The following is a 17,641-nucleotide window of genomic DNA, read 5'->3' on the forward strand; positions in this document are numbered from 1 at the left end:
CTCTGGGAGGGAGGTGAGGGTTAGGAGCTCATGCTCTACATTGGGAAGGAAGTTTAATGATTTCTCGGTCATGTAGCAAGTGTGTGGCAGAGCAGAAAACTGAACCCTGGAGTCCTGACTGCCAGTTCTCTGCTCTAACCACAAGATCAGGCTCCACCCTCTTGTCATGAAGTTGGGAGCTCAGTTCGCCTCCCGCTCTCCAGCCCTTCTCAGTGCAAAACACGCTGCCCACTATTTTCACACCTGGGTGTCTAAAACTACAGTGCCAGCATCAACAATTACGCATCTCAATGAAAGTGACCCGGTTTTCAGAGGCATTAAGCACCTGGAGCTCCCGTTCAATCACCAGGAGCTTGGGCGAGAGCGGGAGAGGGAACCTCTGAAAGGTCAGGCCACATTTATTGGTATGCCTCGCTATGGACATAGGTTCCTCACTTGGGGTGCCCAGCTATGAAAATACTGGCCATGCTCCCACAGGCAGCGGTGGCAATAACAACGGGCAAGGCCACTTTCGGTGTCATATTAGGAACCAGAAGACAATAATGCAAACCTCTGAAAGTAGGAACAGTGCCTAGGACTGAAAAGTACCCCACTGACTGAACCAAAGCCACCAGCCATTCCAGGGTTAAAGTCTTTACACCAGTACACCCCCCACGGCCTGCCTTGCAGGCAGTATAGGTTTTGCAATTTCCATCAGTTCTATTTGGTTTTATTAATTGTTATTTCATGGTCATTTTCTGCTAATGAACCATCACTTCCATTCCTGTCCATAATAATTACACAATTACCTATCCTAGAAGTATTTTGTAATAACGTCTCCGGCCGTAAATTTTATTCTCCCTTTTCAATTCCATCATAATTCAGTTTTAATGAAGGTTTGAACCTCTTCTGAATGTGGAAATGACAGACTTTGGTGAAACTGAAAAGAAAAGTAACTTCTTGTGGAACAGATGTGTCATATTCTGCCGCAGTTTTAATAGTTAATGGGATTGGCCACATAATCTGAAGAATAAGCAGTGATCCTGGAGCTTGGTTTATTGTGAACATAAATCCAGATCTATGCAGGCCCCTCCTGCGGTTGTGCCCCTGGACATTAAAGATACTGTTACTGGGAGCTGTTAAAAATGTACTTAGATCCTTGCTCCCCTTCACAATGAAGTGTGCTATGTGCATGTCTCAGGGATAGAGGCTGTTACAGCTCCATCCCTTCCTTAAGAACAGCACTCGGTACCTGCCTAACACCTTCCAGCTGAAGACCTCAAACGGCTTTCAATCCTGCAGGAATTCATTAAAGAATGGGGATTTGTCACACTCCCTCTGAAGTCAGTTTTACCTCCCTGTCCATCTGTCCACTCACCATGCTGTCCAGCTGCTTGCCTGTCACTAACACAAAGCCAGATGGAACAGACAAGAACTGACTAAAAGGGCAAGACCCATATTAGATTCATCCGTGTTCATGCAGTGTTGCGCTCCCAGATGTCTCCACTATCTTCTTCCTTTTGGGTAGGAAGCAAACATGCTTAAGGGGAACACGTATGGCGTGTATCATTCCTGACTGCTTAGGAGTGGAGTTCTTGCCTGTCTATCACTAAGTAATTTCACTAGTCTGAATATTTTAAAAGGAGGTGGAAAGGCAAACAAAACTAAAACACCAGTATCCCTGCTTGCAGCCCAATGGCCTCACATTGGCCCCAAGAACACGTTAATGTAGGCCCTGACTCAGGAGAGCATCCCTGTTGAAATCAATGTGACTTAAGCACAGGTTTAAGATTAAGTACATGTCAATGTGACCCTGAATCTGAGCTCTATGGAGCAGGCTGGATGTCTGATGGCCATTAGCAAGATTTCTGGACAACCTAGCACAGAGCAGAGCAAAAACTTCCCTCTACAGTCAAGTAGCTTAATGCAAATGAGAAGGCAGGGGCTGAAGGGAAGGGGACACAGAACTCACCACAGCCAGGCAGCCCTGGGAATGTTCACAATATGCAGAAGTGGAAGGGAACGTGTTCGGCAGGGAAGAGCTCAGGGCAATCCCACAGAACCCACTGAAACACGTTCACTCTCTCCTCTCACCTCACAAACAGGCCTGGTAAGTGCTGCTCGTCTGGGCGCCTTTGGCTTGCGTAGCCGATCTGTTCAGAAGACTTGGCAAGCAGGCAGGCAAACAGAGCGCAGAAGCGAACACTCAGAGCTCAGAGGCATGCAAAGCTCTGAGGAGACCTAGATGTTCGACGAACCATAGGCAGCTTCCCCTGTCCCAGCTCCAGGCCTGCCACAGCTCAGCAACAGATAACAGGAACCCAGCCAGGAAAGAGGGGACTGAGGACAGAGCCGGGCCTTTAGCGTTTAGCGAGCAAAGTGGACTGAGCGTGCCCAGAGAAAGGCTGGAGGCTGAGGTGCAGCTAGAAGCAGAGAAGCTGCGACACGGGCTACACTTGGAGCTAGGGCAGCGACTCCCCGCTCGCAGAGACGTGCCCATGCCAGCGCGGCTCGAGTGAGTGCACTGACAGGGCAGTGTCGCCAGTCGCAGGGACAGCACCAGCATCTGGGCAGGTCGGTCCTGGGGACAGCGACGGCTACGGCTACACTAGCATGCTAGCTCTGCACCCGCTGGGAATCCCCCCAGCTCCTCCCGCAGTAGTCCCAGAGAGACCGGGGAGGTGGGAGTCGCAGCACTAGCTCCGTCTGCTGGCTCATCGTGCTGGAAAGGCAAAGCTTCTGCAGTGGGCTCCTTTCCCGCAGGCCCCAGGGCGCAGCCTGACCCACCTTCACGACTTGTGCTGCCCAGCCACCCGGTGAAGAGCAAAGCGAGGCTCAGAAAGGTTAAAGGCCAGATGGATCAACCTGGGTGCTGGGCAGACAGACACGTCTATATGTGGGCACCTAAAGAAGTGACCTGACTTTCAGAGGTGCTGAGCCCCCTCCGCACCCAGGGATTTCAGTGAGAGCTGTGAGTGCTCATCTGGCCTGAAATTCAGGTGACGCATTTATCTGCCTCACTACGGATCTGGCTTTATCACCCTATTTGGCAAATGCTGCCTTAAGTGACTTGCCTTGGGTGGGGGCAGAGCCAGGAACCCAGGAGTCCTGACCCACCCACAAGCTTTCCTCCCCCTTCTACAAAACCCCATACAGCACCTACACAACGCTGTGATACTTCACACAAAGCAAAGCTATGTCCTGCTGGATCCTAGGACAACGACACGTCACTATTTAGCCCTTTCCCTCTGCACCTACTGTGGGTCACACCCAAGATTTAACACTCTCTATCCCTCAGCATTCACACACACAAACATACACTAACTAACACACCTGCGTGCGCCCATGATCGAACACATGCCATGCACATGTACACACATGCTCTCACACTCACACGGTCACACACACACACAAACTCCCAGGTGCTCACACACACGCATGCACTTTGGGGAGTTTTTACACAGCTGACCTACAACATTCCAGTAGCAGAGGTATTCCTGTGAGGGTCCCCGTGGGGGTGGAAGGGCACAGACCTTAAACTGCCCTCCAGGCCCTTTGACTTCAAAACTCTGTCTCTTTTCATTTTCAGCATGTTGGAAGGTGCAGCAGAGAGGGCAAAGGGGGCAGAATGGGGGAAACGGCTCCTTGGGGCCATTCAGCAAGCGGGCTCTGCCACGCACACTAATGCTCCAAAGCCTTTTGAATTTCCTCACCAAAGTGCAGCAGGGAGATAAAGAGAAACTCGATTCCCAGAGTTACTGTCACTGGCTTATCCCAGCAACAGCAAAAATGAGCGAAGAGACTCTAGGGAGCCCAACTGCCCCTCCCCCACTGCCAAAAAGAACTCCCATTCATCTCAACAGGGATGCTGCTTTACAGGCTTTGGCTGTTATTCCACCAAGGGTGGGCCGCATGGGGCTGTAAGCGTGGCAGGTGTGTGCCTCAGACTTGCTGTCTTGAATAGAAACACGGAGCAATGGGGACACAGCGAAATAACAGTTAAACACCCCTACCAAACCAACCCCCCACTGTGCACACAGCTCTCCCCAGGGGGCAGGATGAGAGGGTGAACCAACAGTCATGAGGCTGTGTACAAATCTGCCCAGAACAGTATCAAATCACAGACTCCTAGAAATGCAGGGCTGGAAGGGACCTCGAGAGGTCGGCTAGTCCAGCCCCCTGTGCTTAGGCAGGACCAGGTGAACCTAGACCAGCCCTGACAGGTTTGTCCAACTTGTTCTTAAACATCCCCAATGACGGGGATTCTACAGCCTCCCTTGGAAGCCTGGTCCAGAGCTGAACTATCCTGATAATTAGGAAGTTTTTCCCTATCTCCCTTGCTGCAGATTAAGCCCGTTACTTCTTGCCCTATCTTCAGTGGACATAGTTTTCATCCTCTTTATAACAGCCCTTAACATATCTGAAGACTGTTCTCAGGTCCTCTCCCGCCCCAGGTTCGTCTACAGAGTATTCTGGAGTGAGCAGAGGATGCCTCCAACCTGGGTCGATAGATGGGCTATCACGGCTCGTGCTAATGATCTGCAAATGGCAGTAGAGACAGCACTATGAAGCCACGGCTTGGGCTCTGAAGCCCATCCTGACCACAGGCTTCAGAGCCTGAGCTCCAACCCAAGCCACAACTTCCGTGTGCTGTCTGTACAGCTGGTTTTAGAATGCTAGTGTGAGCCCTACTACTCCCCCAGGCTATTGACCTGGGCTGGGAGGCTCATTCCCATGCGTCCCTAAATGCTGTATAGAAATTCCCACTGGCTTCTTGAACCTTTGATCTTTTTCTTGTTGTCCTCTGGACTCTCTCCAGTGTATCCCCATCTTTCCTACAGCGTGACACCCAGAGCTGGACACGCTACTCCAGCTAGGGCTCCACCAGTGCCGAGCAGAGCGGGACAGTTACCTCTTGTGATGACCTACACAGAACAGAGCAGAACTGAATTGGATGGAATAGGGCCCTGATCTAAGACCTTCTCTGCAAAGCACTTGGGCTGGGATTTTCCAAGGCTCTTAAGGTGCCCAAATCTCACTGAAATTCAAAAGGAGTAGTGCTTCTAACTCCTGTACCCGTCCTATGCTCCAATGCATGCTGGTGATTCATTCCCAGTGACTCCAGCGCAGGGAGTTGGTGATTGCTTTAGACAGCAGTGCTTGGAGAGTCAGCAGGGTCCTAGTCTGCCCCACTAACTTTACATGTGCTAATCCACGCTGAAGTGCCTTGCTGGGCGGAGCCCTCATGGGGATGTCGCTCCAGTTCTAATGTGTCCATCATTCCTGTGTCCTCCCTTCCCCACAGCCTGCTGGAGACCTCCCCTCATTTTCATTCCCATTTGCTCTTCATCCCACGGACATTTTTTGCAGCTTTGAGTCTCCGATTCCTTGTCCCTCTGCTCTCACGACAGCCAAACTCGCAGCATAGAGTTGGTGCAAGGGAGAAGGAAGATCCATTCCTGTCCCGGTCCCAATGGGGCTGCTCCTGCAGCTATGACACACTACAGTTTGATGCATGCTGCTGCATGAGGCTGTACCAGGTCCATAGCACACAGCAGCGATGAGGAGAGGAGAGGACGCAGCCTAAAGCCATGGGGGAGTAATGCCGGGACTAAGCGAGGAGAGGAGCAAACAGGGCCATCCTCAGCATGAAGGACTGGGGGAGAGCAGGCCCCTGCCGCTTTCTGCAGCAGTCACCAGCTTGGCTATGCTTCCGGTGCAGTTATCTCTGCGGCCTGATCAGACCCGATCATTTCCCCGCCGCCCCCTCCCCGCGTGCCGGCGCTCTGGAATGAATCCCAGGTGAGCTGCAGCTCAGAGCTCTCTGCACAGGAGGCCAACACCTGTGGAAAGGGAGGCAAATTACCACATGCTGCTGCTGGAGGCATGACTTCAGCGTAGGCAGGAGCCAGCCCAGGTGCAGCTCTGGAAACAGAACCCAGGCATCAGGATGCCTAATCCATTCCTCTAATGCCCAGCCCTCACTCAACACACGCTCTTATGTGTATGCCCCACCGCCCTCTGCTGGGTGGTGACATCCGACATGCCCACGTGTTTATCACTGAGCCTTTGTACCTACTCCTACGGGGAGCTACAGCACATTGATTAGAGGCCTGCCTTTTGGAGCCACAGCCATGAGTTGCACTGCAGAGGCACCTGGCTGCGGTCTGCGCGTGTGCCGCTGAAACCTCTCACAGACATTGCCTGTGCTCAGAAGGAAGAGACAAGTGCCTCATTTGGGGGACTGGTAAAAATCCAGCCTCTGGTCAGCCAGCAGCTTCTCAGAGGTTCCTAGATTCCAAGGCCGGGGGGGACCCCGGAGATCTGATCCCCTGTAGACCACAGGCCAAGAAACTTCCCCACTGTCATTCCTAGAGCACCTGTCTATGGCCAGTGTCTAGACGTCAGCATGCAGTCGTGCGTGGGCATCGATCCAGATGCCCTGGGCCCCATGGGGCAAGGATAAAACCCAGCTCAGCCTAGAGAGGCTGTTGGTGAGCCCGTGCCTCCTGCCCAGCTCCCGGACAGTGCTACCAACTGCCCTCGGCCATGATGTTCTGCGGTCGCCTGAGGCCTAACTGGCAACACCTGCTTGTCAAACAAGTCAGCCCCTGTCCTGACAGCAGGCGGGCACCTTCCAGCCATAATTCTCAGCAGAGCAACGGAGCAGCCCAGTGCGTCACCTGAATGGCATGAACACTCCCGCGGAGCCAGTCGGCGGTGAGCACCTGATGGTAACGGCCTCAGGCAGCTAGCTCTGTGTCTGTGCCCCAGGACACAGCACGGCGCACAGAGCACGTGGTTGCTGCCAGCCTATGGTAACTGTGCCCCTCGCCTGCTGCCGCATGGAGCCAGAGTCACACGCAGGCTTTGTGCTGCTCCAGAATTCAGGCCCTGGACGGCTAATCTGCACAAGAAAGGCAGGTGTTGCCAGGGAATCAACACGGCATCCCCAGAGACCGGCCCGTTGGCGCTAGCCCCGGAGGCTCTGCCCACAGCACCCACCCCTGCCGTCCGTGTGTGTGCGCCCCACGGCACGAACCCAGCAGGCTGCACTTGGCTGGCTGCGAAAGCGCCGTGCAGGACAACGCTGATGGCAGCGCGGGTTTCCACTGCGGCCTGGCCTCCTGCCTTCAAGCTGGGGAAGGCTCTTGTGTGATGGTGTGGCCTCTCGCCACCAGCTCCCCTGTCCTGGGATAGACTGGAGTTGGAGATTTGCCCTGCGTAGATCGGGCCCTCTGGGCCCAGGCTATCCACCTCCCTGGGGCAGACGCACAGCATTAGCTGCCCAGATGTAATTGCTCCCAATAAAGCTGCAGGTGATGCAGAAAGTGGTGGGTAGCCTTTCCCTCTGCAGTCTCATAACACCAGCCCGGGGGGTGTAGCTGCACCCGGCACAGTCTGCTGGAGACATTAGGCAGCCCTGTGGGTTAGCTGCCCTTGTAACAGCTCATTACTGCTCCTCTCCAGACTCAGGCAGCCCCGCTCCTCTCCTGCTGTCCATGGGGAAATCGCATGCAGCCTGCCCAGACCTCACAGTGAGGTGTACAAACCTGCCCGCACTGTCTGCAGGTTGGGGTTTGAACCATCGCCATCTGGGGAAGGGAGGATCTGAGTGGAGATGGTGGTGTGTGTGTGTGTTGTGAGGGGGTGCTAGAGAACTGGATGGAAATTAAATAAAATCTTTGTGTCTGATGTAAATAACAGGCTGCCTCTGCCAGCACTCCATCTTTCTGGGCACAAGTCCAGCTCTGACTTTAGCAGGGCAGCAGAGACGCTTCTGTGAATCCGTTTAGGGGCCACCAATTATCCCAGACGACCCAATTGGGCTTCCATATTTTTCAGGCAGCAGCTAACTTGCTGCTCGAGTGCCGTCTGTATCACGTTACCTGCTGTCAGAGCGTGAGCAGGAAAGCCAGGCAAGCTGCTGCCCACCCTCTATTCAGCTGTGGGCCGGATCTGGGTCCTGCTGTTTGGCTTCAGCCTGGCTGGAAATACCACAAACAAACATCTTTCCCTTAGGCTTCGCCTTTGTCCCAGCACAGGCAAAAATAAGAGCTAACAAGAGATGAGGAAACATGGCAGGACTGCAACAAGTAACAACTTTTTCAAACCTCCAAAAGTGCAAGTGATTTAAGTTCCCTTTCAGCAAGGGGCTTGGGGGTGAGATTTGGAGCAGTTCTTATTTCATCTGGACCAGGTTTGCCTTCTGCTAACCATGGGCAACATGGTCTGGGTATTGTAGGAGGACAAAGCTCTGAATTGGCCAATTCCCAGCATATGACTAGGGAGACATTTGGTCTTTTTTTACTCTATGCAAATGAATCATTTGGCATCAAATATTTTGATTCACAGGATTGGAACACATGACTTTGCCGTTCCCTCATTCCAGGATTTCAGCTTAATGAACAGCAGCTCGTCGGGGCAGATGCTGGACGGCGACTGACAGCTTTGGAGGGATTAAAGCAAGTTACGGGTTATCCAGGTGGAGGCAGCTGTTGCTTGCACACTGCTCCACTGATCAGCTCCACACTTGGTCCCCCTTTGATGTCATTCAGCTGTGCAGAAAGAGGCCTGAGTTTGGGAACAAGAGCAGTCAGAGACATAGGGTGTCTCTGAGCTGGCCGGCAGGTGCTTCTTTTTTCTGCTGAACTGTGGGAAACCTCCTATTGGTTCTGTCTGAAAATGCAGATTGGATCCTGTGGGAAAGGTGGGAAACCCTCAGAGAGCCCATGACCATTTCCTGGCTGCTTGCATGCCTTTCATTCCAACCTCACTGTTACTTCCCCCCGGAGCCCTTTCAACAAACCGTATCTCCTAGAAGCATAAAGGCACTGTAAATGCACCCGGCTTTGGAAACCTGCATGTAAAAAGAAAACAAAAGCGGTGTCCTAGTCCGGTTGACCATTAAGTGAGCAGCCGAACGTGGTTTGTACAGCATCACCTGAAACGGCACAAGCTGTCTAGCCCCGGAGAGATGCAGCCTCTTCCCAGCTCATTTGATGTACATATCACTCCATTTACAGATGAGGAGTGCTGCAAAGTGAAGAGAAGCTGAGAACAAGACTATTCCTGGGTGGGCTCCCTCCTCCCGTGTGGCTGAAATGCATCGGAGCCTGCCCACAACCAGCTCTGAAGAGCCGCTCTGAACCATCATGGAGCGCACACAAGCCCCACCCCACAGCACATGGGTTCAGTCTCCATACTGATGGCCCTCGCTAGGAAACCAAAGCCCACATAGGGCTGCTCAGGTAAGCCCTTCATTGCCCAAACACTCCTTTGGGAGGCAACATGGTCTAATGGCCAGGGCAGTGGAGTAAGCATCAGGAAGCCGGGGTCCTGTTCCCAGCATGGGGCTGGGTGACCTTGGGCAAGTCACTTCCCTTCTCTGTGCCCACATTCTCCCTTTGTCTGGCCTGTCCAGTTAAAATTCATCTCTCTTTATCTGCATTTCTACAGCACTTGTACAATGGGGAGCTGGTCTCTGGTGGTCTTTCGAGGTGTTACCACAATGCAAAGGATAATCACTTTAAGGATCTCAGTATTACCAGCAGTAGCTTGGTGCGGGATGCGTAACCACCTGTGTGGTGTAATCTCCCCCAGCAAACCTTTTTACTTCTCTATCATAGCAAGACAACAGAGCACACTGTGTTTCCTTTGCTAAAGTCACACACGCAAAGGCAAACGCGTTCACTCCCACAAAATGTGCACATACAGACTCTCTCAACACAGAAAAACAAACGCACGGACATACATGAAGTGTTGCGAGGATTAATTAGTCTGCATTTGTACAGAGAGAAATCTGCACAGAAATACTGAGTGCCTCCTACACATAATGCTATTAAGGCTGAGATTCTCAAAGCCACGTAATGGGAGACAGTGTGGCCTAGTGGATAACGCACTGGACTGGGGTTTGGGAGACTTGAATTCTAGTCCCCTCCCTCTGCCATTAACCTGCTGGGTGACTTTGGTCAAGTCACTTCCCTCCTGGTGCCTCAGTTTCCCCACGTGTAAAATGATACCTTTCTTTGTAAAGCACTTTGAGATCCACTGATGAAAACTGTGACATAAGGGCTAGGTGTTAGTATTACTATAGTTAATGATTAGGACAGACAATTCCCATTAATGTTAAATAGGAATTTGGCATCAAAATCCCGTAAACATATTTGCAAATTTCTTCCAAACGTCCAGTGAGGAATGATCCTGCACTGGCAGGGAGATGGATAAGATGACCTACTAGATCCTTCCCTTTGCCATATGCCAGGGCCTGACTCTCCATTGTCCTGCCCCTTGGGTTGTCATTTGCACCCGTGCAACTGGGTGTGAAAAGCTACTAAACCAGAATGGAAGCACTTCACCCCTGCTGTGCACCTGGTGCCAATGACTGCGCCAGGTGCAGGGCACCGGAGAACCTGGTTTTGTAGTTCATCCACACACAGCTGTGCAAACACACACAGGCGTGGATTTCTACAACGCCGGGAATGGAAGGACTTGGAAGAGGTGCAAGTTTCATCAGCAAAGAGAATTGTTTCTATTCCTTTTCTCCTAGGTCGCTAGCAGGGTGTACTTGTCCCATCAGGCAGGGCTCTGCATGCCAGCCTTTCCAAATGACACTCGATCCTTTTGCTCCTGTCCTATCTGAAGCAGTTTTCCAGCTGAAAACTGTGATGTTTCCTGCTCAGCTGAAGCTCCTGAATTATAGGGGTCTGTTTGATGTTTAATGGGAGTGCAGTGATGCAACTAATTAAATCGGCAGCCTAGAGTCCAGGGTTCCTATCCAGGCGGATGCCTTACCACTTCCATCCAGCAACAACTACCCACCATCAGGCTTCTGAAACAAGTAATCAGCCAGGGTACCAGGCACCAGGATAAAGAGAGTCACAGAGCTGAAGGCCAGACGAGATCATTACGATTGTCTAGTCTGACCTCCTGCATAGCACAGGCTAGAGAGCCTCACCCAGTGATTCCTGCATCATGTCTATTACTTGGATGAGCTAGCGCAGGTCTTTCAGAGAGACATCCAATCTCGATGTAATGCGTTCAAGTGCTGGGACACACACCATTTCCCTAGGCAAGAGGCAACGGATCAGCAACATAAAAACCGAAAATATCAAGCTGCTGCTGTCAGTCCACACGATGACACACCCACTAGTAATTCTTTCAGCAAGTTAACCACAAAGCTGGGGACTACCCACACACAAAGGTCTCAGGTGACTACACATGCTTGCCCACACAGGCGTTCAACAATGAGCTTGTATCCACGTGAGGATGGCGCTCTGATGATCAGCGCTAACAACTTCAATCTGGATAATAACGTCTTACTAAGAGCATTATATGGACCAACAAACCCAGCTTGCCAATTAGAGGCCACCAACCTGTGCAGGGGATTAATTTCCCGGTGAGCCATTCTTCACCAAAGTGCTTCCCTATTCCATTTAGAAATGTCTTAATTTTAGCACTTGATTTATGTGGCTATTTAAATCCAACCTCGTAATCAAGGAAGCGGTGCTAGATCCTGACAGGTTAGCATTCTCCGTGCGCTAGGTGGATGTTAGTGATTAGATCTTCTTTCAAAAGCCAGATGTTTAAAATTCATTGTTTTCTTGAATTTGCACAGGCTAATCTGAAAATCTGAAGTGGAGGTGGGAGGAGAGACTGCAAATCCAAGAGGCTGGAGGACTATGGTATTCATTCCAACCCATGGCAGTTGACATCACAAACCACCACTGCTGTGGTTTCGAATACCTCCAAAACCTGGCCAATCATGGCAATCCATCCATGATCCTACATTTAGTGATGACTTCGAGCTCTTCTGTGTGTGTGTATGGGGACATTACTGAGGGTTTTATTCCAGTCTTCCCCTTGCTAAGAAGTAGTGTGACCTGGTGAATAGGGCATGGGGCTAGGAGTTCCATTTCATCGCTGATCTACTATGATACCCTGGGCAAGGCACATAGCCCGCAAGCTCTGTGGCCCCAGGACTGTCTCCCAGTCTGTGTCTGTACAGCACCCAGCACAAGGAGGCCCTGATCTTGGCTGGGGTCTCTAGGAGATGCTGAGTTTCCTGTTTGCTCACCGTGTTGCCAGCTATCGCGAGTCTCACAGTAATTGGTGCTTTTCTCAAAGCCTTGGCTCCTAGAGTTATGTTATTACACAAGGATCTCAGCTTTCATTTAAAGAAACAGTGAGTTTCTAGCTCTCCTGGTTGCAGAGAAAAGCTGGAGAATATGACCCCTAAAGTTTCAAAAAACAGAAGACAAATAAACAGAACGCAGGCACATCTTACTTTAAAAAAAAGTCACATGGTTTTTAAGCCAACATTCTGATGGTGGGGGGGGGGGTCCCAATCTCTCCTTTACAGAATTTGCAACTGCACATGAATCGTGTGGGCAAATCACTTGTGCCTCTAACGCTCTGATCTGCTCCCACAAACAGGTGTTAGCGACACAAGTGCCCAGTTCTGCCTCTGCAGTTCAATTCCAGATGCAAAAATGTGAGGGCAGATTTTCAGGGTCAAACTGCACCCACAATTGGGAGCCCGACCTTTAGAAAATTTGGCACAAAATATAACCCCTGTTAACTGCCTCCCCAAATGAACCAGGGGGAGGCAGCTGGAGAAGAAAACCCATCAGCAGATTGAAACTCATTGTACAAGCTGAAGGAGACTCAAGCCACACCCGGAAGAAATGAGAATCACGCACCAAAAGTGAGTACTTCTTTCAATATCATGAAAATCAGGGAGTACGGAAAGAAATTTATAGAGAGACACAGATTGGGCCAAACCCAATAGTTCTAGCTCAGTCGTTAGCCAGATTGCATTCCCTCTGTCCGCATTTGGAGTTTTGCCTGAGTAAGAACTTCAAGATTTAGCCCGTTACGGATAGCTCTTTACCTGGGTGTAACATATCCATACACAAAAATACACAGATGTACACACACGCACATCACAGACATGAACACATAGCATGTTTCTTCACAAACATATGTACAAAGCAGTGTAGAATCTGGATTTAAGTCACACCACACAAATAGAGCTAAGCATTTGCTCTGTTTCGAGTCTGTGGTTTATTCATTTCAGGCCTGATTTTCACACCCTGGCAGTTCTAGACGACTTTTTTGGGAGTAGCTGGGGTGCTCACCACACCTTTGAAAATGGGACCACTTATTTCAATGCCTAAACTGGAATATAGGCACCTAATTTTAGGCACCAGTGTGTGCGCCATTGTCCCCGGGTTGTATATTCTCTTATCCTCTTGGAAGGAACAAAGACCTGTTTAAAGTATCTGCTAGCATGTTCCTGATCACTCCAGCTGCTCATGTCTGGATCTCAAGACATGTCATGACTTTCAACTCTGTGGTATGTGTTTTGGACAGAAGTGAAGGTTTGCTACCCGTGGTCTATCTGTCAGTCTCCATCCAGATTAACACTGGGGATGTGCAGTGATAACAAACAGAGCATTATGCTAAAATTAAAACCTCTATGGATTTATCTAACTGAATAAACACATCTGCAAACACTGCAAATCCTGCAAATCCAGCAAGCTCCAGCCAAAGTATGTCTGATAGGAATATTTCCCTAGCCAGGGCTGCATTTTCAGTTTCAGACTTCACAACCAACAATCAAAGATCACATCTGGGACATCACTCAAGTAGATATCCTGGGAAGCCCTGAGCTCTTGCTAAAGATAATTCCAGAGATGATTATGGAGGTTTATCATCATATGCACCTGTTATAGGTTACAAAGTGAGTAAAGCAGGTAAGTGCTGACTAGCTGGTTGAGACAGTCACATTGGGAGACATGTTGGTTTTAAGGATGGGGATTACGGGATTAGAACTGTTTTAACTGTCAGGGAAAATGTCAGAAATGGGGAAAGGGTTAGGTGTCGGGTCATGCAAGAGCATATTCAGTTTAATCTTTAAATATCGTCTCTCCCAAACACAGATCGTATTACAGTGTCTGGTCTCCAGCCACAGTACCATCTCTAGCCAGGGTTAATGGTTCTGTCTGGATTTCAGTTATAAGCCCCTATTCTGGATCTCTTTACTTTGTGACCATCGCTCCTTTCTTGGCTCACACTGAGGCAGTTGTGCATATCACAGAATATAATGCAGCTCAAAACTGGTCTGAAGTTTTATGCTGGCAGCTGGGTGCAGGGGAAGGCTGGGCTGACTGGCACAGAGCAGCATGGGCAGGAGAAAAAGAAGCCTCTCATTTTCTGGAACCACGATGGGCTGCCAGTTAAAAAGCTTGAAGTCTGTGGCAGAACGGAGAAGAACAGGGGGAACAAACATGAAGACAAGGGAGACCAAGTGGGACACATTAGCTGAATCTTAAAATTTCCAGGGCGAGTTTGATTGCTCAGAGTCAAGTCAGGCTTCCCCCCTGCCAAACCAGTTGATCCAAACCACTCAAGGGGTTTGCTTTCAAAGGAGACACGGAAAATAAACTGCAGGGCAGAATGAACAAACTGCATTTACAGCCCAGCATCTCCAGGTTCCCCAGACAGGCTCAGCTGGGATTGGAGCTGTGGCTGCCTACGTTCCCTCTCCCCAGACAGTTGCTTATTATTCATTTCCTTGATCTCTCTCTCTCTGTAATTCCTACACTGTAAGAGAGACACCACGCAACAAAGTAACAGGGTTCAGGCCCCTGTACCAGGCTGAAGAGGTGCTGTTCAGGCTGTACACCATGATGGCTGTGGATCTGCAGTGAGCAGCCACTCAGCTCTAGCTGGGGCAATCAGGGATCGTGCCAACGATGCAAACTCAACCCGGAATCCTGTGAAGTTGTAACGGTCTGTGTTTCCTCTGCCCAGCACTCCAAACCACTTGCTTCGGAGATGGCGTAGGAAGTGGGACACATCTGTGTCTGCTGGATTCTGATGTGTGTGTAATTAGACAGACCCACCCAAAAATCTGTGCGAACGTAAACTTATGGCTGTGGCCGTGTATTTCCGCCCAGCAACGCAAACACTAGAGAGCAAGGAAGCCATGAGGGCAGCATTTTCACCTAACCCAGTACCAGTCTCCAAGCATTAGTCCTTTGCCATCCCGCTACAGAGCCCCACCACTACATTACTGACTCTCCCATGCAGTCGCTTTGGCCCAGACCCTCAAAAAATTCTGATCAGTCATACACAATACATACTCTTAACATTCGGATACACACAGAGATGATATTGAGGTTCACAGATAGGGGATGGTTCGTAGGTATACTCAGGATATGATGTATAAGGAAATCACAACATGTCAGAGCGAGGTGTACTGCCATGTGATTTGAGTTCTACATCAGTCCACGCTCCGTTCATATTTTAAGATTACCTTCACAACCGGAGGGATAACATTTTATATTTTTAATGCAAGCTTAAAGTCTAGAGTGTCTATCTGATGACAAATGTACTTCATGACAATAACTCTGACCTAGATAGAAATGGTTATGACTAACAGTATTCAGCAATCAAAAATTAACACATTAATAGACTTGAAACATAGATGCCTTAGATTTTGCTATAGTCAAGAAGTGAACCAGTTTTCAAATCCAAACATTCAGAGCCAAAAAATGGTTAGACTCACCAAACAATAATTCCGAAAGGGCCCATTTTAAAATAATTACAACTCAGAGCCCAGTTAACACATTTACTGGCAAACTGCTCAGAAAAGTCGAGTGCCTAAGGCGAAGTGCCGTAAGTTTTCTGAGGCTACACAACCCTATCCACACAAAGAGCTGCAGTCCCTGCTGTACGTGAAAATCCCAACACAGCCTTACCTACGGTGTCTCCTCTATTGGAGAGAACACATACATCCCACTGACCTATTTTTATTGGCTTCTGCAGGGGGCTATGAGGAAGCCCCATGTTACTGCAGTGAGTCCATGAGGCTCTCGATTCACTGAGCCCAACCCTTGTGTTGGGCAGGACATTACTCCCGCTAGCATGGTTTCAGCCAGTCTCTTCCTGAGCCCAGTGACAGGACTTTGTCCTCAGCCCCTGATTATCTAAGATCGTAAGAATGGCCATACTGGGTCAGATCAAAGGTCCATCCAGCCCAGTATCCTGTCTGCCGAGAGTGGCCAATGCCAGGTGCCCCAGAGGAAGTGAACCTAACAGGTAATGATCTAGTGATCTCTCTCCTGCCATCCATCTCCACCCTCTGACAAACAGACACTAGGGACACCATTCCTTACCCATCCTAGCTAATAGCCATTAATGGACTTAACCTCCATGAATTTATCTAGTTCTCTTTTAAACCCCATTATTGTCCTAGCCTTCACAACCTCCTCAGGCAAGGAGTTCCACAGGTTGACTGTGCACTGAGTGAAGAAGAACTTCCTTTTATTTGTTTTACATCTGCTGCCCATTAATTTCATTTGGTGGCCCCTTGTTCTTATATTATGGGAACAAGTAAATAATTTTTCCTTATTCACTTTCTCCACACCACGCATGATTTTATAGACCTCTATCATATCCCCCCTTAGTCTCCTCTTTTCCAAGCTGAAAAGTCCTAGCCTCTTTAATCTCTCCTCATATGGGACCCGTTCCAAACCCCTAATCATTTTAGTTGCCCTTCTCTGAACCTTTTCTAATGCCAGCATATCTTTTTTGAGATGAGGAGACCACATCTGTACGCAGTATTCAAGATGTGGGCGTACCATGGATTTATATGAGGGCAATAAGATATTCTCCGTCTTATTCTCTACCCCTTTTTTAATGATTCCTAACATCCCGTTTGCTTTTTTGACTGCCGCTGCACACTGCGTGGACTTCTTCACAGAACTACCCACGATGACACCAAGATCTTTCTCCTGATTAGTTGTAGCTAAATTAGCCCCCATCATATTGTACGTATAGTTGGGGTTATTTTTTCCAATGTGCGTTATTTTACATTTATCCACATGAAATTTCATTTGCCATTTTGTTGCCCAATCACTTAGTTCTGTGAGATCTTTTTGAAGTTCTTCACAGTCTGCTTTGGTCTTAACTATCTTGAGCAGTTCAGTATCATCTGCAAACTTTGCAACTCTATTGCATCCTGGCTGAGCACTACCAAGGTGCTGCAGTGCAGTTGACGGGGTCTGGTGGCAAGCTGGGTTAATAAAGCAATGGCAACTTCATAGCCAAGAATGAAGCCAGTAAGACTGTAAATAATCACTTTGTCCCATCCCCAAACCACTCATTGGAACCCCCCCATTCAAGACACTCAGATGCTGTAGACTTGGGTTAGCATGCAGGGGTGTTATGAATGAAATAAGATATACAACTCGCCCTACCTGAATGGCTTCTGTGATGTGATGAGGCCAGTGTCAATCTTCCCCATAGCGTGATAAGGCAGAGAGTGAGCACCAATACCCATTTGCTCAAACTTTGTATGTCTCTTTCACTCATTCTACCAAAAACAAAAAGAAAGAGAGAGATGCAAAAAGAGAGAACTCCAGCAATGTGCAGCAGGCCAGGGGACGGGTCTGAGGAGGGAGGTGGGTTAGAGGCAGCAGCATGCTGCTAGAACGAAATCTCGGCGAGGTGGCACTCGCTGTCCCAGAACGCAGCGGAGACACACAGGATTAAAGACGGAATTGCTGCAGAAGACCAAGCCCTGCCCACGCTTTGTTCACAGAGCGCACACACACAATGCACAGAGCTTGGGAGGTATCATTATTCCCCTTTC

At 49.5% G+C, this 17,641-nt stretch overlaps 1 protein-coding gene across 2 annotated transcripts in view; it reads right to left on the reverse strand.

Moving 5' to 3' along the window:
- The window catches only part of TAFA3 (TAFA chemokine like family member 3), a 71,487-nt gene that overhangs the window by 21,130 nt on the left and 32,716 nt on the right, over nucleotides 1-17,641 (reverse strand). For both annotated transcript variants that reach the window (XM_073320073.2, XM_073320074.1), the window contains one exon: nucleotides 17,247-17,362. In XM_073320073.2, the coding sequence (XP_073176174.1) occupies nucleotides 17,247-17,362 (116 nt within the window). The remainder of the gene's footprint in view (nucleotides 1-17,246; nucleotides 17,363-17,641) is intronic.

This window comes from Lepidochelys kempii, chromosome 21 (assembly GCF_965140285.1).
Source record: "Lepidochelys kempii isolate rLepKem1 chromosome 21, rLepKem1.hap1, whole genome shotgun sequence".
NCBI lineage: Eukaryota > Metazoa > Chordata > Testudines > Cheloniidae > Lepidochelys > Lepidochelys kempii.